Source organism: Culex pipiens, chromosome 3 (genome assembly GCF_016801865.2).
Source record: "Culex pipiens pallens isolate TS chromosome 3, TS_CPP_V2, whole genome shotgun sequence".
NCBI classification, from domain to species: domain Eukaryota; kingdom Metazoa; phylum Arthropoda; class Insecta; order Diptera; family Culicidae; genus Culex; species Culex pipiens.
Genome location: NC_068939.1, coordinates 122,989,472 through 123,010,974, shown reverse-complemented (window position 1 = coordinate 123,010,974; position 21,503 = coordinate 122,989,472). Strand labels below are relative to the sequence as shown.

The following is a 21,503-nucleotide window of genomic DNA, read 5'->3' as shown; positions in this document are numbered from 1 at the left end:
GTTTAGAGGTCATCTGATCTGACACGCACGCAGTTTCCGGAAGTCTCCCGATTCACTGTCAATATTTTTTGAGCATGGTTTTTGAAAAGGTCGTATGAAATAAACACATAAATTTTGTTCTCAAATTATTTTGACGCTGGTTTTTACCTGCTTTTGCATATACATGCGATTTAATTACAAATATTACATATTTTTCCGCATTTAATATTTATTAGATCAATAAAACAAGGTTCTTTCTGACCTTTCAAGCAATATAACATAACACAATGAACTAAACTTAAAAAAAATGAATAGTTTCCTTAAAACAAAATAAAATTAGTTTGATCCTTCCTGTCCGTTGGATTAACATGAATTACGCTTTCAGAATACTAACTAAATTTCAGTCGGAAATGCTTTAAACTAGCTGGAAATATACACCAAATACTACCATGCCAACATAAGGTTCTCGATGGAATTATATGCACAGCAAAAAATCCGATGGTAAAATCGCATGCAAAAGCATGCACATCACCTTCGTCAAAATAAACACTTAATATTACACACTGCATGTAAAAATTTTGCAAACACAAAAAAAAGTTGCAACCGACGGGATTCAAACCCAGCACTAACAGTAAGGACTGGCGCCTTAGCCCACTCGGCCATCAGACCGATGAAAAGCTGTTAGGATAAACGCATATATGAGCTTGACATTTCGGTCAAGTAGGTTTTCCATACTGATGGGCTACATATTTCAGGGTGTAAAATCACATAAAATTGCATAAAATAATGCAATATTTATTTTACACCCAGGCCTTTTACACGCAGCTGGATTACTACTTTTTTAGCTGTGTGCTGTTTCCCTAGTTCAAATTTGAGATTAAACGTAAATCTTTTTAAACAAAAAAAACTGAAAAAAGTTTTTATTTTTGTAATTTATGTCCGATGTGCATATGACCTTTTCAAACGAAAAACGAAACGAAGTTGACTTTATAGCTGTCGGCCACCATTGCCAGTACCAACCACTAGTGTCTTCCGTTTATCTACAAGGACTTCGCCGCCCTGGGCTCCTAAGTGTATGAAAGTATGGCACGGAGCGACGGCGCCGAATACCCATATTTACACAAAGAATTTTAGAGCGCCCGCCGCGGGATTCGAACCGGCGACCTCTGGATTGTGAGTCCAGTGCGCGGTCCGATTGGTCCACACGGGCGGGCAAACGCCTTTTCAAACGCTCCGCACTAAAAACTTGTTTCGATCTTGGTTCGATTTTGACTTCACTCGCTTTATATGTAGATGACAGTCGTGACGTAGCCATGACTTAAGCTCAACAATCAAAAATTAGATAACGAAAAAAAAAACATTTTTTTTGTGATTCGATTATCCGAAGTGAAAATTTTCCGAGGCCTTCGAATAATCTAGTCTGGATTGTACTAGGATTAACAATAATGAGATTTCGATGTTTTCAAAAAATCACTTTTCCTTCAAAACATCAAAAGATTATTATTTGTCCCCTAAAACACCTGATCATCCATAAACAAATTAAAACTTTAAAATACGAAAAATGTTTTAAAAACCATTTTGAGGAATGTCCCTAAGTAATTCTTCCAAAAATGAGCATGCAAAGTATTTTTCAAACTTACCTACTTTTTCTTTTTTATTATTTTTATTGAACTTTGTGCATATCTTTCATGTAACCAAAGAAGACATTACGCATCATTAGTTTGTCTATATAAGTCTTCATAAATATTAGCACCTGTACATACTGAAAGGCTTTTAAAAGATTCAAAATTCTACATCTTTAAAATTGATTTTCTAACCAATACCATAGACCAAAGTTGATAACACCCAGAAAAAAAAAACTCTTAAATAAATCACCCATTTTTAAAAGTTTAGCTTTTTTTGTCCGAAGGCTTGATTGTTGAGGCAATTGCAAACCTCTTTTTACACCTTAGCTTCCATCCACCCCGGGATTCGAACTGACGACCTTTGGATTGTCAGTCCATTTGCCTACCAGCGACTTTACCGAGACAGGACCCAGGGAGACGACTCCTACACCTGGACTGAGCTAACGACCTAACCATTAGTAGGTTAGTCCGGGGCCAAACATTTACTTCCCGTCCGACGGAAGGCGTGATCAGGCAAATCTCGTCTCGAAAAATGCCACCGGGACCGTCTGGGATCGAACCCAGGCCGACTGGGTGAGAGGCAACCACGCTTACCCCTACACCACGGATATTTTTGGATATGTTTGACCAAAATGCCATCTTTTGAGCTATGGAACAAGCTGCTAAATTAAATTTTGCAGTGCACGTGAAAAAAACGTCTAAAAATCATTTATTATTTTCAATTTTATAACTGTTGCTAACCCGAGCAGGGGTAAATAACACGGGAATACAAAATTTTGGTATTACTTGGGCAAATAACAGGGACCAAAATGTGCCCTTGGTTGCCCAGTAATAGATGGTAAAATACCATGAAATCATACCAAAGTCTTGTATGTGGAAGGGCACAACAATACCAAACCATGTTATTCCAAGGGTAAAATAATACCTCAAAATAAAACCATTTCAATACCAAGTTGAGGTCTTCTGGATTTTTGAACATTGCTTGAATACCAAAACTTGGTATTGCCAAGGTTTTATTTTTAGGTATTCCCGCGCCATTGGAAAATCAGATTTTGGTATTCCTGTGGTCTTCCAAATACATGATTATGGTATGATTTCATGGTATTTTATCATCTATTACTTGGCAACCAAGAGCACATTTTGGTCGCTGGTATTTGCACAAGAAATACCAAAATTTGGTATTTTCATACCATTTTTAGTGCAACAGTTGCAGTTAGTGAAAAAACGGAAATGATCCATATGCAACAGCCAAATCTACTCACCTGATGATTTGTTCTTAGTGATATTCTTCACCACATTGAATGCATTTGTCATTGATGAACGGCCTGTGCTTGAAGTTCTTGAAGCTTCTAAAAAATAACAAGATTGAAAAATAAGTGTTATTAAAATGAAACTGGATTGAAATTCACCAAAATTCTATAATCTGTCGATTAACTCGTTTTTCAAAGTATTTGGTTATCCCAACTTAGAGAAATTTCAACGTTTTAAAAAAAATCTTAGTTAGTATATAAAAAAAAATTAAAATCAGCTTTAAAATTTTTGGGTTTCAAGTCATTTTAGCGCAAAATTAATTATCTCATCAAAATTTATGAAAAAAAAATTCCCATAGTTTCAGAGGAATTTGATGAAACCTTTCAATACCAAAATAATACCAAAATGTGGCATCCTGACTTAGAAATTTTTCCATAATGTCAAGTCATTTCTTTAGGGGGTATATCAAAAATGTTTGAAATCAAGTTTGAAATTTCCGGTTTTCAATGAAAGCATTCGCTTTGAGACATCATTTTAGCGCAAAATTAATTATTTTGTCAAAATTGGTCAACATTTTCCCATAGTTTCAGAGGAATTTGATAAAACACTTTAATACCAAAAGAATACCAAAATGTGGTGTTCGACCATTGACAAATTCTGCAATTTTGCAATATCAAATACCTTTAATTGGTATGATAGCACATTTTCCTCTTGCATAATCCTTAAGACAAATTTTAAAGGGTCCAGGAATACCAAAATTTGGTATTGATACCAGAGAAAGGTATTATTACGCATTTCCTTTGTTATTTACCCATGCTCGGGAACATTTGAAAATGGTCTTAAACACTTATTAATGCTCAAATAAAATGTAAGGGTCGACTAGAAAAAAAATAAAAACATTTAAGGAATTGAAAATTTAAAATAAAATCATTTTCTGACGGTAAAAATTTGACGCATATTTGCTGAGTGACGATTACTTTTAAAGTTTACGTTGTTGACGCACCGCGTTAGCGAAGTCTCTTTCTGAGATGATCGATGGTGTAAGGAGCAGGCCTGCAAAATGTTTCCAACCCAGCGTACACATGAAGCAAACCAAAATGTCAGTTCACTGCTAGCATCTGACTGTAAGCCTACTGTGTCCGTTCAACCACTGCCGCCTGACTCGTGCCGGTCGGCTGCTGGAGAATGAGAGACGTGAAAAAATGAGCTACACTCACTCAATTCGTGTCGTATGACTGACTCGTAAAATCCTCTTTAAACACTATTTTGACTATTTTTAAACAATTGAATGTTTCTAGACTGTGCAAAACACTTAAAACAACCATAACTTATATTCAAAATTACATTTCCACGCATAAATACCAACTTTTTGTGTAAAAACTTGTTTCGTTATGTGTGTGCGTGCAACGTCGAATGAGCGTTGGTCGACTACTGCCTCGCATTGCAGCTGCTCAGTGAGCTAGGGCACTCACGACTGAGTCGGGTTTGTTTATGTCACGGTTTTGCGGTTCAGTGAATGGATCTCAAAAATTCGTGTCAGCGTCGCCGATTTTCGCGTCAGGACCCCTGACATTTTCAGCTCTGGTAAGGAGAGAGAATTTGTAAAAGAAAAGAAGAAAATGTCAAACCGTCAAAGCAAAGAAGATCTAGTAGACAAAAGATAAAAGTGCTTTTCTTTCAGAGGTTGTACCTGAGCCACTATATTTCCAAGCTTCAATGTCTTTTAAGAATTTATTGAAGGAAATTGTATGATCTTTTTGAAAATTTTAGATGTCAAGCTTGGTCATGACTTCTACAGGTTCAAAAAGACACATTTTGAACATCATTTTTTTTCTTTGTAACTATAACTTCTAGACGGTGCACGATATCAAATTATATTTAGAGTAATGCTTTATTTATTTCAAATTTTCTTTTACAACTAAAAAAAAGTCAAAACAGTTTCTGACTATTTCAACTTTACTTTTTCAAAAAATTGGCAACACTGACAAATTAATTTTGACTCACTTGTGCTAATCCTCAAAAGAACGCATTTTTTGTCACCTAAAACATATCTTGAGAAATATCTACAACGTTGTCGAAGTAACAAAATTAATAAAAAAAATCCATTTAAAGTCACAGAATTTTGGATATTTTATTAGAATTTTTGTGTGGACAAGTGCCGAAATTTTATGAAATGTTGTATGGATGAAAAAATTATTGATTTTTGCCTTCCTCACCTTACCGAGGAAAGGTTATAAAATCACTCGAAAAATGAACTTCCTAATTCGACCTCGTAGACCCACCTTCACGTATACCTATCGACTCAGAATCAAATTCTGAAGTTCGTGCACCAAAAATATGCACTCGATTATCTCCGGACTGGCTGAAACGATTTGGACCGTTCTGGTCTCATTCGATCCGTCTTGGGGTCCCACAAGACCCTAGTTAATATAATGAAGTATTGTCTGAATCAATCATGCGACAAATCGTTGGAACCGTAATCAAAAGACCTATCCAACGAGTCCAAAAGATTAAAGAATCTGATAGCCCTTTTAAGTTATGAGCATATGAAGTTTTATTTAGAGAATATTTGTAGGTTAGACATTTTTATTAAACAAAAAAAAATGTGAGGAAGGCATCAACCACCTTACGGTGGATTAAGTAACGTTTTTTTAATTAAGTTATGGGAGATTCGCTCAAGTGAATTATTATTTATTATTTTATACTATTTTTATTCATTTTGGAATTTTGTTTAAAAAGAATTGTTCTTATTCTTAAGCTTAAAATAATTTCATAATTTACACAGTGTGCCTCGCACCAAAACGATGCTTTCTTTTTAATTTTTATCTCCCAACACCCTAACAAAGCTTCCTTCCACCTTCCCAATCCACAAACTTTCCCTTCTCCCCACCGTTTCAAAACTGCAAATTTCACGCACTTTCCTTGTTCTGGTGGGGGCCAACAAGGACAAGATCCAACTTCACGCCGGAACATGGATGGACATCGACGCCACCAACGGACGCGTCCAAATTCGAAAGTGCTCTCAAAAGTGAGCCATTGCAGAAAGCCCTTGCAAGACAGTGACGGCCACCATCTCATTTGACGCCACCTTGGCCAGATCTAAACAGGTTTGAATGCATGGGTAAACATTATAAAAAGTCTTCAAATTATAATGTTCCAAGAAGTCGACCAATTTTGTTAAGCAACATTTGGTTATTCTAAAAAAGTTATATTTTTAAAATATTTCAAGGACACTTTCGAGAAATTCAACCATGGTCAGTGTCCTTAACTCTTCGCGAGCCATTTCTCCTTTCCCCTTCCACGCCTTACAAGAAGCCTCATCTTCACCCGACGAAAGCGACGGAGACGAGCAAAAAAAAATTCAATTAAAAAATAACTTTGATATAAAAATTTTCCACCCGCGAGCTAATTTTTTATAGTATTTTAAACATTTTTCCTTCCACCTCTTCCCACCCACCCCTTTCCACTTTCCCGTTTGGGGTTTTTCTTTTTTTCCAGCGTTTTTCAATTAACGCTCTAACTCGTTTTCCACGCCACCCCCAAAGAGGCGAAAAAGGGTGGGGGTGGGGAGCGGGGGCGGAAAGAGTGTCCAGCTACAATAAAGTGTACCGACAAGCCCGTCCCCGGCGACGACGTGGTCCGCGAGATTTTTTCGCGAAACACACACACACACATAGACACCCTCGCACAAGTTATGATTTCGTTAGGACAGCGTCGTGTTTCTCGTCCTTTTGGAACCAGCAGCATACTTTGCGAGAAAAATGGAATGGGTTATACTTTCGGGAGGGAATTTTCTTCTTATTTTTTTCACTCTTTTTATCTTGGCTGGTCGTTCTCATTAGCTTAACGGCGATGAAAATGAAGAGAGTGGGTGGGGGAGGTGGGTCTTGTTTCTTCATTGAAAGAAAATTTATTAATTACCCTATTTGATTAATGTTTACGAGTTTGGTGAAAGTGAACGGTCGAAGGTCCAGAACAGTGGAAGTTACACAGCTTTAAAGTTGGTATTCGTTTAAATTTAACTGTTGTAATCAGCAAAAAGCATCTTTCATTTGCAGCAAATAGTGTTCTTTTTTTTTCAAATCGTTAATGGTCATCAAAAACCTTTCGAATTTTGAACTTAAACCACAAATTGTTTGAAATTGGTAATTTGAATGAGATACAACGAATTCTAAATTCACGCAATAAGTTTTTGACGACTTGTGTTAAGGTTGCGTTCTGAAGAAATAAAAAAAATACCATCAGTGGGGATGATGCTGAGGGTCAACAATCGATGCACTTCTCGTAATTTTTAAATAACAATTATTATAACAATTTAAATGATATTAATGAATTTTAAACGTTGAAATGTTCTTTATTTTATTGAACTTTTTATTAAATAATTTTTTTAAATATTTTTTTCTGTTTTTTCTTGTTTTCGTATAGGCTTCTAACATTTATCCAAAATTTGGCGAGGATTCAAGATACTGTCCAGACGAGATTATCTGAAGGCCTCATAAAAATTTCACTTCAGATAATCGAATCTTCGGATAATTGAATCACGAAAAAAAACTCTTTATCTTATTTTTGATGGTCGAGCTAAAGCAACTACTCTAAAGTGATTTAGAATTATTGAATTCAAGATGGCGGCCAAAAAGGCGGTTACGAAATAATGAAAAATTGCATTTGCACAGCAAAAAATTAATCATATTTTACTAAAACGGGATTGTAAAACACGAGTGTTATGTTAAAATACGAAAATAAAAAATACGAAAAAAAAACATTTTTGGTCGTGATTCGTTTATTCGAAGTCCCATACAAACCTTCGGATAATCGAACTTCGGATAAGGAGGATCGAGGCTTCGGATAATCGAGCCTGGATAGTTTCTACCTTAAATTCCAATCGTTTGAAAATTAGTCCAATCTCACCCCATAGAGGGGGTAACATTGGGTCAAATGAAACTAAATTTAGACAGCTGCCAAAAAGAACGGGCTTGGAATGAGCTGCTACGATTCGGAACATTATCGAAATTATTGCATAGGTATCCACGACTCCACCATATTTGAACAGAAAAAAATGATTTCAATTTTGAGTATTTTTGGGTACGTTTTTGGTGGAATGATCAATAAGTAATTTGCTAGATTCGCGCAATGTTAATCGAGATTTTTAATTTTGTACTTTTTATTCGAGTGAAACTTCATTCATGTATTCCCTATGTCAAAAGCAGTCATATTGCATCATTAGTTTATCCATACAAGTCTCTATACAATTTTGTGTGGTGGTCATACAAAATGTTCATCTGAATATTTAAAAATCTGTACCTTGGAAGGAATTTCTGATCACTTTGGTGTCTTCGGCAAAATTTTAGGCTTTGAGAGAAATTTTCGGCAAAAATAAGTACGCGGAAAAAACACAGATTTACCCAACATAATATGTGCAATTCTTTACAAAAAAGGCCAACTTCTTCAAATTATTTTTTTTTGTATTTTTTTAACTGGCTGAAACTTTTTGGTTGCCTTCCGCATTTCCAAAGAAGCATCATATTATGTCCTTGTAATTTTCCTTACAAAAATGGTATGCAAAAACTTTAAAAAATGTATCTTTCAAAGAATTTTTTTAAACGTGTTGGTGTCTTCGGCAAAATTGTAGGTTTGTTTTGCTGAATTTTTATTTATTTGCAGCGAAAAAATTAATTTCAAATACTTTTTTTATTGTTTTTTTTGTTTATTTTTTTTTAAGGGGACATCTTTTCTGAAAATTTTAGAAAGGGCAAACAAATCTTTGAACACGTTGTATTAAAAAAACGAATTTTTCAAACAAAAAAATCGTGCGTCCATCCCGGAGATTCCCGGAACAAAAATCCCGGGATTTTCCCAAAAACGAGAATTCCCGAATCTTTGGAATTTTTATATTTTGTTCCGGGAATTCCCGAAATTGGGAAAATAAATCAAATTTTGGTTGGTAAATTCAGATTTGTTTGTGGAAATATATAAACAGTTGAATTCTTAGAAATCGATACGACGGTTAAAACAGGAATAGGAAAAAAAACAATTAGAACACCGATTTCCAAATGTATTGCTCTGCAGGAGATTGACCTATTCAGACAATATTCCCAATTTCCCCCAGTTGGCGGTAGTGGCTCAAAGATAATTTGTAAAATATTTTTAGTAGAAAAATTTCATTATAAAAGAATGTAAGATTTCACATTGGCTGTAATCATTTTATTTGCTTACTTTTTTTAAGATACTTTGAAAGATTTTTTTTAGCTTTTTAAGTCATGTCATATAAAAATATAAATATTTATAAGAGACTTACCGTAAAACGGGGTGACTTTGATAGGTTTGAGATTTTGTCGCAAAATGAAGATTAGAAATTAAATACGCACGGAATGGTGTGAAATCATACTGACCGTGGTAGAGAAGTGTTCTAAGTACTGTTAGAAGAAGTTTTCATAAAATTTTGAAAAATTTAAAGATTTGGTTGACTATAATTAAGTAAATTTTGATAAATAGCATTTTTTTATATTCTCAATGTGTCTTGATTTTCACAATAAACATGATTTCAAATCGGAAAACGGAATGCATTTTTGGATTCTTTGGAAAATTTCCCACTAGAAGAAGGTGAAATAAGTTTGTAAATAATAATTTTATGTGTTTTCGAAACATAATTCGAAAAAATCTTCAAAATTAAAGGCATTTTTAGTAGAACAAATTTCATATAAAATGTGAAAACTTTTGATGTGTGCTTTGAATTCAGTTTAAAATGCAATATAATATGATATTTGAATGATTTTGCAATATAATATGATATTTGAATTTGATATTAAAATGCAATATTATATGATATTTTAACACTTTAAATCTGATTTTAACAAGAAAAACTATGACTTTCACCCCGGAATTTAAAATAAGAATTTTCAATGCAACTATTTTTTTAAACACTTTTGAAAAAAAAAACGTTTTTGTGTTAAAAATAATAGTCTTGAGAAAAACCTTTCCAGTAGGAAAATATTCTTAAAATAAATTGAAATCCTATCAATGTCACCCCGGTTTATGGTATTTAATTTTAATCACATTGGATTACAAATTGTGGTGCATTTGAAATTCAAAACAACAGCTTTAGCTATCTTAAAACTGCTTTCCTTGTTTAGATTGAATGTAGACTATCAACAATTTATAGTATTGAGCTTATTTTATGATTTTAGGCTTGAAATACATTACAAATAAAATAAATACATAGATTTTATGACTGTTTGAAACATTTCCCGGATCCCAGGAATTACAGGGATTCCAAAAATATTTTTCCCGTTTCCAAGAAACTCGAAACCCGGTAAAATTTGACGCCCTAAAAAAAAAGGTTTAAAAACAATCTTGCCCATTTCAGGAAAAAAAAATATTTTAGAAACAATGAAAAATTGCAAAACATTTTGCTTTTTTTAACTCTGGTGTGCTTTAGTTGACCATTAGCGAGCCCAGAAAAAATGACCCCCTGCTCCACAAGCGAAAAACGGTTTTTTGGATTATTTTAAGCATCTGTGCAAATTTTGAGCGAAATTGGTTGAGATAAACCCATTGATACCCGAGCCTAAAGTTGGTGAAAAAATGTTTTTCATACAAAAATGCCTTTTTTAAATCGCTAATAACTTTTCAGGATCGAGTTTTACAGCTTTGGTATGTTCTACAAAGTTGTAGAGCATTACATTTCCAATGGGAATCTCACTTTTGGGAGTAATTTGATGGAAGTAGCGCACCATGCAGACCAAACCGTAGGAAAATAGGATTTTCCATACATTTTTTCGATTTTCCAATACAAACTTCACCTTCGAGAATCAATGGGTAAATGTTGACCGATTTTGCTCATATTTGGCCCAGAGTCCTAAAATAGCTCAAGAAACAATATTCAGCTTAGGAAGCAATGTTTTGAGAAAAAGTCCCATATTCTGGGCACCCTAATGTCCATGCAAAGATATATAAAGGAAAAATAGATTTTCTCAGTGTTGTTCACCGATATCTCGGAACCTTATGGTCCGATTTTCAATGTACAAATTTTCTGCTCTTTTAATTGAAAATTAGTTCGAAATATAAAAATCCAGCCTAGCATTTAAGAATGTTAAAAATGACTGATTTTAGTCTTTTCAAAAAGTAATGCATTATACAAAAAGTTTTTTTGTTGTTGAGAAAATAAATATTTTTTGTAAAAATCAAAAAGGTTGACAAATTTTATTTTTATATCTATTTTAGATGCAAAATCAAATTTTCAATAAAAAATTATTGAACAGTTTTTCGATTGATTAACCGTTTTCTAGTTCAAGGCATTTTCAGGGTTCTTTTAAATGTTATTTATCTGCAAATGCGAATACTTTACTAAAAAAATAGGACCTCTCAAAAAAAAAATTTTTTTAAATTTGGTTTGACTATGTTGATTATTTTGTGAATTTTCTGCTAATTTAAAAATGTATTTCGAAATCTTGGAATCAATGGTAATTTTTTAAAACAGCTCAAAACACATATTTTAGATTTATTAAAATGTTGGGTTTGGTCAAAGAATTTCTAAACTTTCTAACATTGAAAATCAAACCTATAGTGACGGAGATACCGCGAGTTGAATAATGAGGGCCAGTTAGATTACACTGAAAAAACTATTCAACAAAACTTAAGTTTAAGAAAGCTGTATCACAAATCATTGAAAATACCTCATCAAACCTAAACTCGTTGATCCTATACTAACAAATTTCTTCTATTTTTCCATTCTCTTCCCTCTAACCACACGCTACTAACCAAATCCTTGGAATCATACTGCTCTCTCAATCTCAATCTGTGTGCAAACCCCGGAAACCACCGCCCGCCCGCCCGCCCATTCGAACTTATGCGTGACTGACTGCGTCGTCGTATTTGCGCACAATTCCACAATTCTTCCTGCTGGACCTCGTGAAATTGCATCTGCCTCAACATCACATCAAACGAACACTGCGCTGAAACTGGAAATCTCCGTTCTTGTGCTGCATAATTCCTCGGGTTCTTTCTTTCGATCGGCAAACCCCGTCTAATCCCCGGCATCTGCAATTCCAAAACACGGACATTCGCCGGAATGTGGACTCTGGACGCTCTGCGTGTAGCAATGTGGCCAGCACACCAAGGACATGGACGCCTACAGTGGATGGCCCGCGCCAAGAAACCACATGTCGATGAAGCAAGGATACGAGGTATTGCAAATCACATTCCCGGTTCTGTCGAAGAATTGTTTTTTTGCTTGTGATTTTTTATTCCTATTTCTGTTGTGGGTTGAAGCTTCCTTCTCGAAACGCACACAAAGGAACACCGGGGATCCAGTTTCGAGATGCGAAAAAGAAAAGCTTTTCCTGGGTTTTCCATTTCCGGTGTGCGAGCGAGTGACGACATGCGAGAAAGCTCTGCTCCATGAAGTCCTAATAAAAATCGTCATTGATTCATTCGTGCAGTGCCTAAGAGAAGGGAAATGCATTGCTAGGGTGGTTCTTTTGAGGAAGAAACTACGAGGAAACCCTCCAAGAACAACCCTTTCTCAGTTTTACGCAATCTGATTGATGTTGTGGGAGTAGGTTTTCCTTTTCGTGCAACAAAGGAGCATGCCTCACTTCGTCAAATTGCGAGGAGATTTTTTCTTGAAAACAACGTTAGGGTGAAGATGCTTATTTTTACCACAATAGAAAAACACTTTTAAATTTAATTTGACTCTAAAATTATGTAATAATTTCTAGTGTTTTTTTAAAGGTCCTAAAAGCTATTGTGTTTCATATGTTTATAGGACCTTTTCAAAAGAACTCTAGATTTGAATCTGACGTAAATTTGATTTTATATGTATGTTGTTTCAAGTAGTATCGATTTTGTTTCTGTTTTGAAGCATTTTCGGTTTTGTATGGTTTCTATTTTGTTACTATTTTATTTTGTTTTTTTTTTTGTTTCTGCTTTACTTCTAGATTTTTTTTCATTTCTATTTTGTCTTTAATTTATTTCCACTTTTTTCTTTATTGTTTCTCATTTATTTCACATTGATTTTTTTTATTCCGTTTTAAAAATTCTTTTCTATTTAAATTTTTCATTGTTGCTATTCAACATCTCTTCAGGTTCTCTTTGAATTCTCCTTCGATTCTCTTTTAATTTTTTTTGTTTTTCTTTAATTTATCTATTTAATCCCTTTTTATTCTCTTTTCGCTCTCTTTCAACTAGCTTTCAATTCTATTTCAACTCTCTCTTATGATTCTCTTTTGTTTCTCTTTTGTTTCTCTTATTGCTCTTTTGTTTCTCTTTTGTTTCTCTTATTGCTCTTTTGTTTCTCTTTTGTTTCTCTTTTGTTTCTCTTTTGTTTATCAATGAAATCCCTTTTATTTTCATTTAGCTTTCTTTCAACTATCGTTCAATTCTATTTAGAATCTCTTTCATTTCTCTTCTTATGAATCTCTTTTGATTCATTTTTGATTCGTTTTAGATTTTTTTTTTTAATCTCTTCTGATTCTTTATTCATTCTCTTTGTTTTTTGTTGATTCTTTTTTATATACAATTGTCTATACTTTAGTTTCATTCTCGTTGAATTCTCATCTTGTTCTTAGTCTTTGAATCTAGTTTTATTCTTATTTTACTCTCAGTGGCAACTCACTTGATTTTCATTCGATTCTTTTTTTATTCTCATTCGATTCCTATTTTTATCATATCGCTTCTCGAATTCTCATTTGAATCTTATTATTCTCTTTTGATTCTATTTTATTTCTTTTTTGATGATCTTTCAAATCACTTTTGATTCTTTTTTAATTCTCTTTTGTTTCTCTGTTGATCCTAATTTGATCATATTTTTTTTGTTATCTCTATTTATTTTGTTTTGATTGATTTCAGTTTCTATTTTGATCATTTTTTTCTCTTTTTATTCTCTTTTGATATTTTGATGATTTTTTTTAATAACATTTGAATCAATTTTAATTTAACTTTCGTTGGATTTTCATTTTATTGTCAGTTTGTTCTCTTTTTTTCACTTTCATCTCTCTTTAATTTCGCTATAATTTTTCTATCATTTCTTTTGAATTTCTCTTGAAGTTTTCTTAAATTTCTATTTCATTTGTCTATCATTTCTCTAAAATTTCTCATTTATTTCTCTTTAATTTCTGTTCATTTTCTCTTTAATTTCTCTTAAATTTCTTTTTCATTTCTCTTTTATTTCTCTTTAATTTCTCTCTCATTTCTATTGAATTTCTTTTGAATTTATCTTGAATTTCTCCTTGAATTCAGTTTAATTTTTCTTTTGTTATCATTTTTTTATTCATTTTGGAAAATCATTGGATTTAAATAAATTCTTTGGATTCTAAATATTTAAGAACCATTTGAGGATTCTTATTTGCAAAATTCTGTAGATCTGAGATTTTTTTGAAAATTTTGAATTTTCAGGAATATTACGTTTAATGGAGTTTAATTAATGTTTCACCAAATAAAAAAGTATCATAATTTAAATCCATTTTTTCATATTCTGAATTTTTAGGAATTTTAAGCATCTTGACTTGAGCTTTAACTTTAATTTCTTTTTCAATTCTCTTCAATTTCTCTTCAATTTCTCTTGAATTTCTCTTGAATTTCTCTTGAATTTCTCTTGAATTTCTCTTGAATTTCTTTTGAATTTCTCTTGAATTCCTCTTTAATTTCTATTTAATTTCTCTTAAATTCACTTTTTTTGATTCTTTTGAATCAATTAATTTACTTCTGAATATATTTTTTATTCTTTGTTATCATTTATTTTTCTATTTATTAGATTTTGGGAAATCATTTTATTTTAATAAATTCTTTGGATTCTAAATATTTTAGAACCATTTTAGGATTTTAATTCGCATTTTTAGGAATATTACGTTTAATGAAGTTTTAATTAAACGTTTACCAAATAAAAAAATATCATAATTTAAATCAATTGTTTAAATTCGGAATTTTCAGGAATTTTAAGTATCTTGACTTGATTTAAAAAAAATCATTTCTCTTTAATTTCTTTTTCTATTTTTTCATTTCTCTTGCTTTTTTCCTTCATTTTTCTTGTTTTTTTTTAATTTCTCTTCAATTTCTATTACATTTCTTTTAAATTTCTCTTTAATTTATCTTGAATTTCTCTTCAAATTCTCTTTAATTTCTATTTAATTTCTCTCTAATTTCATAATTTTACTTTTATTTCTATTTTATTTATCATTAATTTCTCTTTTATTTGTTTTTAATTTCTCTCTAATTTCTCTTTAATTCCTCTTTAATCTCACTTTCAATTGTTATTTAATTTTCTTTTGATTCTTTTTTTATGTTTTTCTTTGCATTTATTTTTTTATTCATTGGATTTTGTAAAATCATTTTATTTCATTCATTTTTTTCTGAATTTTCAGGAATTTTAAGCATCTTGTTTTTAACTTGATCTTAATCATGATTTTAAACTTGAACTTGAACATCATTTTTAAAGTTTGAATTTTTTGATTCAAAAAATATGGAACAAGTTTCGAAAATTGCCACTTTTCTGTACTGCTCTGTTTACACTTTTCCCCTTCACTCCGTAAATTGCCAGCATGTGCGTCTCAATGCTTTTGGAGTGTGATTTTTATTAGCAGAACCTCTCCCCCCTCAACCTTCTCTTCCCTTACACTGCAAACACTAGGCAAGGACATTCTAGCACCCAGGATGTGCAGCCTTTCAGGCGCAAAATGAAAGAAAGCTCCCTCTTTCTCTTAGAATGGGAAGCGCAAGTGTGCTGCTGGTTTTTGTTGATGCTGAAGTGTGGAGAGAAAAAATGTTTCCACACCCTACTTTTTTGATTTTTCTTTTTTCTCTCGACTGGACAAAGGAGTGTCTTTTGTTTCCGAAGGCACAAGAAGCTTTTGTTTTTTTTTTTCCTGGGGAGCCTTCGAAAAATTAATTTTCAATTGGGAAGGAAAGTGGGTTTTCAGGGAGGAGAGGCTGAAGTGTTAATGGTCCACTTGAAGCTTTTGCGTCACTTTCGATTTTCTTTTGTTATTCTTTTGGTTCTCTTTTAAGTCTCTTTTGATTCTCTTTTTATTCTCTTTTGATTCTCTCTTTATTCTCCTTTGTTTATCTTTGGATACTCTTTTCATTATCTTTTAATTCTCTTTTGATTTTATTTGAGGATCTTTTTGGATTTTAAGAATTTAAAGAACACCTTGTACAACTATCCTCTTTGCAAACGTCCAGCTTCCCTGAGCCGTTCTCCCCATTCCAAAAACCCTTTGATCGTCATTTTTCTTTCATTTTCGCACCGGTACATTTCCCATTCCCAAAAGAAATGAAATCTCAGCCCGGCCAACACCAGCGCCGAATGACTGATGATGACGAAGCACGCTTTTCGATTATTGCATTTCGACTCCGTTTTTTCCGTCTACCTTTCTTTCTTTGTTAGGCAGTTTGAGTTTCCAATTTTCATTCGTCAATTAAATCATTTGTGAGCTTTTTCACTCGGATTCTTTTGTACCAGCTGGTACACGCAGCTTTTCTTGTTTTCTCATTGTTTCATCTCAGAATACGTCAATTAATCTGATTATTTTCACCGTTTTTCTGAATTTTTTCTTTTGTTTTCGCTCGATTTTTTTCAGGCCAAAATGAACGCAGTCGATCATCACCACCACCACCATCACAACAATCTGCAAAAAGGTGAGTTTTTTTGTTGCGACGAATTTTTGTCACTTTCAAATTTTAATAATTTCATCTCATTTCACCTGCAAACAGGCCACATGATTGACGATGGACGGCTGCTGGACCACCACGGAATGCAATCGGCCGCCCAAATGAGCCAGATTTACGGGGCGCGAGGTGCAGTTAGTAACGGCTCGCCGGGAGGACATCACCACGTGCACCCCAACTCGGCGGCAGCCCTTCTGGTCGTGCCACAGCCCATCAACGCGACAAAGATCGGGACCGGGTTGCCGAACGGAACGGGCCGGAAGTACCAGTGCAAAATGTGTCCACAGGTGAGTGGGTGAAAATAACTTTGAAAATGCTGAAAAACTAAGAAAATATCACACAAATTTTGAACCACCTTCCATCAAAATTTTCAACTTTCAAATTGAATGACCAGCAACGCCAACCTAACCTGAGGCAATTCACTTGTTCTGGCCCACCCACTATCACCTGCCCCTAATGAACTTCAGGGTGAGCCTTTTGGGGTTTCCGCTGTATGAAAGGGCGAAAACCACCTCACTTTTTTTTTGGTTTCCAAAAGAGAGTAAAAATTCAATTTAAAAATGTTTTAATGATTTCTCGCAGCTAACCCTTTCTCCCACCAGTTTGGTCTCTTGTTTTGTTTCAAATTCGTTCCCAATTGGATCGTCACCTCCCCCCAAAGGGCTCATGCTGGTGGGTGTCGTCAAGGTGAATGGGGAAAAGTTGAGCTGAGAAAGGAAAAAAATTTGTTACTATAGTCAGGTTCAGGTTATTGTGGCCTTCCTAACATTTTGTCTTGAAATGTGTGTGTTGCCAAAATATTTTTATATATTCATGTTTGAAATATTAATTTAAAAAAATCGTTCCGGTTATTTTTGTTGATTTATCGAAAAAAAGAGGAAGGGTAGGGTAGTCATCAATAAGACACTTTTGGTTTGTAACTTTCAACGGTTTTTGTATTCTTTTCATGTTTTAATGAGCTTTTTTGTTGCATTTACTTAGTTTTAATGTGTTCTGACATTGACCAAAATATGAGATCGATCTGACGTTTACATCCAGAGTTATACAATTGTCTCATTGTAGACGCACTCGGCAGGAACAATGAGACAGCTGGGCAACAATGAGACACTCTACGAAAATAAACAATTTCCAGTAAAACGTCATATTGTTCCATTGTAGGTGACTTGCCTTAAACATTTTAAAGCAATTTTGCCTACTTGAAACTTCAATTAACAAAAGTTATACTAAAAAGTATTTAAATTTTGTAAAATCTTTTTATTTTTGCCAAAAAACTTAATATTTTTTTTATTTTATGGAGTTAAAACTCATTAAATATGCCAAAAATCACTTTCAATTCATGTTTGAAAGATTTACATAGATTTTGAAAAATTTAATGAAGAAAAATTAAAGTGTTTAATTATAACCCATGAGCTGCAAGGAGTGGGGAACAATGAGACAGCCCTGGATTCTGGGTATATATATTCTTAATTTTGGTCAAACCTAATGAAAGGATATTGTAGCTCAACTTATTCTCTATGGAACGTCGAAAAAAATGAAAAAATGTTAGTTTTGGTGTAAATGGCAGGCTACGAGCGAAAAAGTTATTTTTGTCCATAATTTACTTTAACACTCCAGAATCAAACATTTATGAATAACTTTGCAAGGGAGCGTCCATAACCAAAGCCACTATTATGGCAGACGTGTATCCTGTAGACGCACCTTTCCATAAAATATGAGCCGGATTAGTTGAAACTACGACTTGTGAGAGCCATTTTATCATTGTTCCCCGTGTCTCATTGATGACTACTCTACCCTAACCTTATAAAAATACCTAGGCAGGGTATATTGTGATTAACCTCACAAATCTGACACATATTTTATCATTTTAGGCCATTTATGTCCAAATGAGCTATTTTTCATCATACGATTCCTCATACTCTGTACATACATATTTCACTGCTATTCAAAATGTTTTTATACGAACCCAATCGTGCTAAAAGTGACAGTAAATGCAAGGAAATGCATTTGTATTCAGTTGCATGCACTTCTATTTTCAATAAATATTTCAAAGTGATCAGACAAAATATGTTTTGCCCCTAAGCATGAAGAAAACTCTAAAAAATATCGAATTTTAATCATTTTTTTAATTTGAAAAGTATTCATAAATGATTCAAACATTTCACAGTAGCATAATTCTGTGAAAAAGGTACAAAATATCGACAGATGCTTAAAAAAATTCGGATGAATGGTTCCAAATCTTCAAATTTGTAAAAAGCTGTAAACAACATACAATATTTACAATCGATTGTACTCATTTTTATGTAAAAGGAAATATATATTTTAGGCATACTAATTTATGCGTTTTTCAATTGAAAACTAACCTTGTTTGCACTTGAAACGCTTGTGGATACAATATTTGTTAAATTTGATGTTTATGCATTGATTTCAAAAAATCCTTAAATTTCCATGAAATTGTGGAATTTACCGAATTTCCGCGAAATCGTGAAAATTCACTAACCCTATGGCAGACGTTATGATTTTGTTTGTTTTGTTTAAGTATCGAAATTGCACGCGAAAAAAAATCAAAAATCTTAAACGAAGTTGACTTTATAGCTGTCGGCCATCATTGCTAGTACCAACCACTAGTGTCTTCCTTTTTATCTACAAGGACTTCGCCGCCCTGGGCTCCTAAGTGTATGAAAGTATGGCACGGAGCGACGGAAAATTGATTCTAATTCAAAATCAGAAAGAAATTCTGTTAAATTTGGCAATATATACTCTTTTGACTTAAAACAATGTTAATTTTAAAAAATACAACAAAATTGCATTTTTATCAATAAAAAAAAAGCGTCCATCCTTGTTTATCTTTGAAAATAATACAATCGAAAAGTTTAGAAAATTCTCTACAATTTGCTTTTTAAACATTGTTGATCCGACCTTAGGTTGCTAAGATATGGACTCCCAAGTAACATTTTATAAAAGCTGTCACAACCGCCAAAAAACCTATCAGCCAGAACCAACATTAAAATCACTTAGTCGTAACAGCCTCCCCAGAACCCTAATATACCTCTGTTAAAACCCAGAAACTTCGCAGAAGGTTGTCACGGCATATTTATAAAACCAACATAGGAGTTCAAGACTTTTCAATAGAATCCTAACAACCTCCTCAAAGCCTTAAAAAAACTTTGTTGAAACCCTATCAGGAGTTATGGAAAAAAATCATTTCAAAAGTCTTATGCCAGATAGGTTTTATTGTGTCAAAAATAAGTCTTGCCAAATGATATGATGGAGGTAATTTGAAAGATTATTTCTAGCAGTTGGTGGCCTAATTTCAGCTTTGGTTGAAATTTTATCGATAAATGTGAGAGAGATAGAGCCAAAAAAAATCAACTCGCTTCATAAAAAAAAATTCTTTGTCATAACATTTTTTAATGAAAACATTGTTATGCAAATACCGGGAACCGTGGTGTAGGGGTAAACGTGATTGCCTCTCACCCAGTCGGCCTGGGTTCGATCCCAGACGGTCCCGGTGGCATTTTTCGAGACGAGATTTGTCTGATCACGCCTTCGGTCGGATGGGGAAGTAAATGTTGGCCCCGGTCTAACCTAGAGGTTAGGTCGATAGCTCAGTCCAAGTGTAGGAGTCGTCTCCCTGGGTCCTGTCTCGGTGGAGTCGCTGGTAGGCAGTTGGACTAACAATCCAAAGGTCGTCAGTTCGAATACCGGGGTGGATGGAAGCTAAGGTGTAAAAAAAGGTTTGCAATTGCCTCAACAATCAAGCCTTCGGACACCTAGTTTCGAGTAGGAATCTCGCAATCGAGAACGCCAAGGCAATGCTGTAGAGCGAATAATTTGATTTTGATTTTTGTTATGCAATTCAAATATTTTTGAACTTTGATGCTTATACTAGTTATGTCCGAAATTCAGCATAAATGTGTGTTTGCTTCAAATAGTAATCAATTCAATTGCTTTCATTTTGACGGTCAATTACATTCAATAAGCGCAATATTTATGCATTGCTTGTTGGCCGCGTTAAATGCTATTTTAGGAGCTTATGATTTTGAGTAAGCTTTTTGCATGCCTAATGGCATTTGACAGCAACAAAACCCTTTGTTTTAAAGAAGCATGCAATAAAACCGTTTGGCATCGAGTTTTAAAATCACTCTTGAATCTTTCATAAAACCTTATTGAAAGCCATTTGGATTTTATTGGATCCTTTAAATTAGCATTAGAAATTATTAGTTGCTGTGAATTACCAACATAAAACTTATAAGCAATCAAGATACTACCATAAATCCTCAATAAAACTAGATTATGGATAGTTAGTTTAAAAATGGTACATTGGCTTGCAAAGAATGAAAAATACCAAAAATAAGTTTTTTATTATTTCTACCCAGTTGACCCTGATCTTTCAATCGATGATATCTTGAAAACTATTGATCAAATTTTCAATTTAAAACCAATAAAACTCAAGGTTATTTATGGTTTGGTGAATTGTCCGATCTTTTTTTTTTCTTGTGGTATTCAAACCAGTTTAATTAAGGTATTTCGTAATTGTGGGGAATACAGGAACATCCCACATTTCGATGCCTCTGTGCTCTCTTGAACTAAGCTTGCTGGGATTCCTATCTCGTTAACATAAGAGAGCACAGAGGCATCGATTTATGGAACAGGCAATTTTTCGACAGCATTTTGCTGCACTTAGTTAAATTTGACTTGAAATTTGTTGAGAATTACTTGTATTTTGTTGAGAATGAATAACTTTTACTAGTGTGAAAGCAAAAGAATGCTCTGAACATGCCTATAAAATGATAAGGTCAAAAGATAATTCACTTATTCCTTAAAATAAGAAAAAAATCACAAAAATAATCAAATTTTTGGGGATTCAAACTTCTGGGATGTGGTAAAATTCATTTTTATCAGAAGAAATTAAATTGCACATCTATTTTCGAAAGATAAATTATGATATGAAGCGAAAATTGTTTTTAATTAAGAGAAAACTAGCACAAA

General features: G+C 33.4%; 1 protein-coding gene across 3 annotated transcripts in view; it reads left to right on the top strand.

Annotated features, from left to right (window-relative positions):
* Positions 1-21,503, top strand: part of LOC120423271 (zinc finger protein rotund) — a 227,085-nt gene that overhangs the window by 142,801 nt on the left and 62,781 nt on the right. For 2 of the 3 annotated variants that reach the window (XM_039587010.2, XM_039587008.2), the window contains exons 3-5: positions 11,951-12,037; positions 16,427-16,484; positions 16,560-16,801. In XM_039587010.2, coding sequence (XP_039442944.1) covers positions 11,951-12,037; positions 16,427-16,484; positions 16,560-16,801 — 387 coding nt within the window. The remainder of the gene's footprint in view (positions 1-11,950; positions 12,038-16,426; positions 16,485-16,559; positions 16,802-21,503) is intronic. The other variant, XM_039587009.2, reaches the window with a different exon arrangement.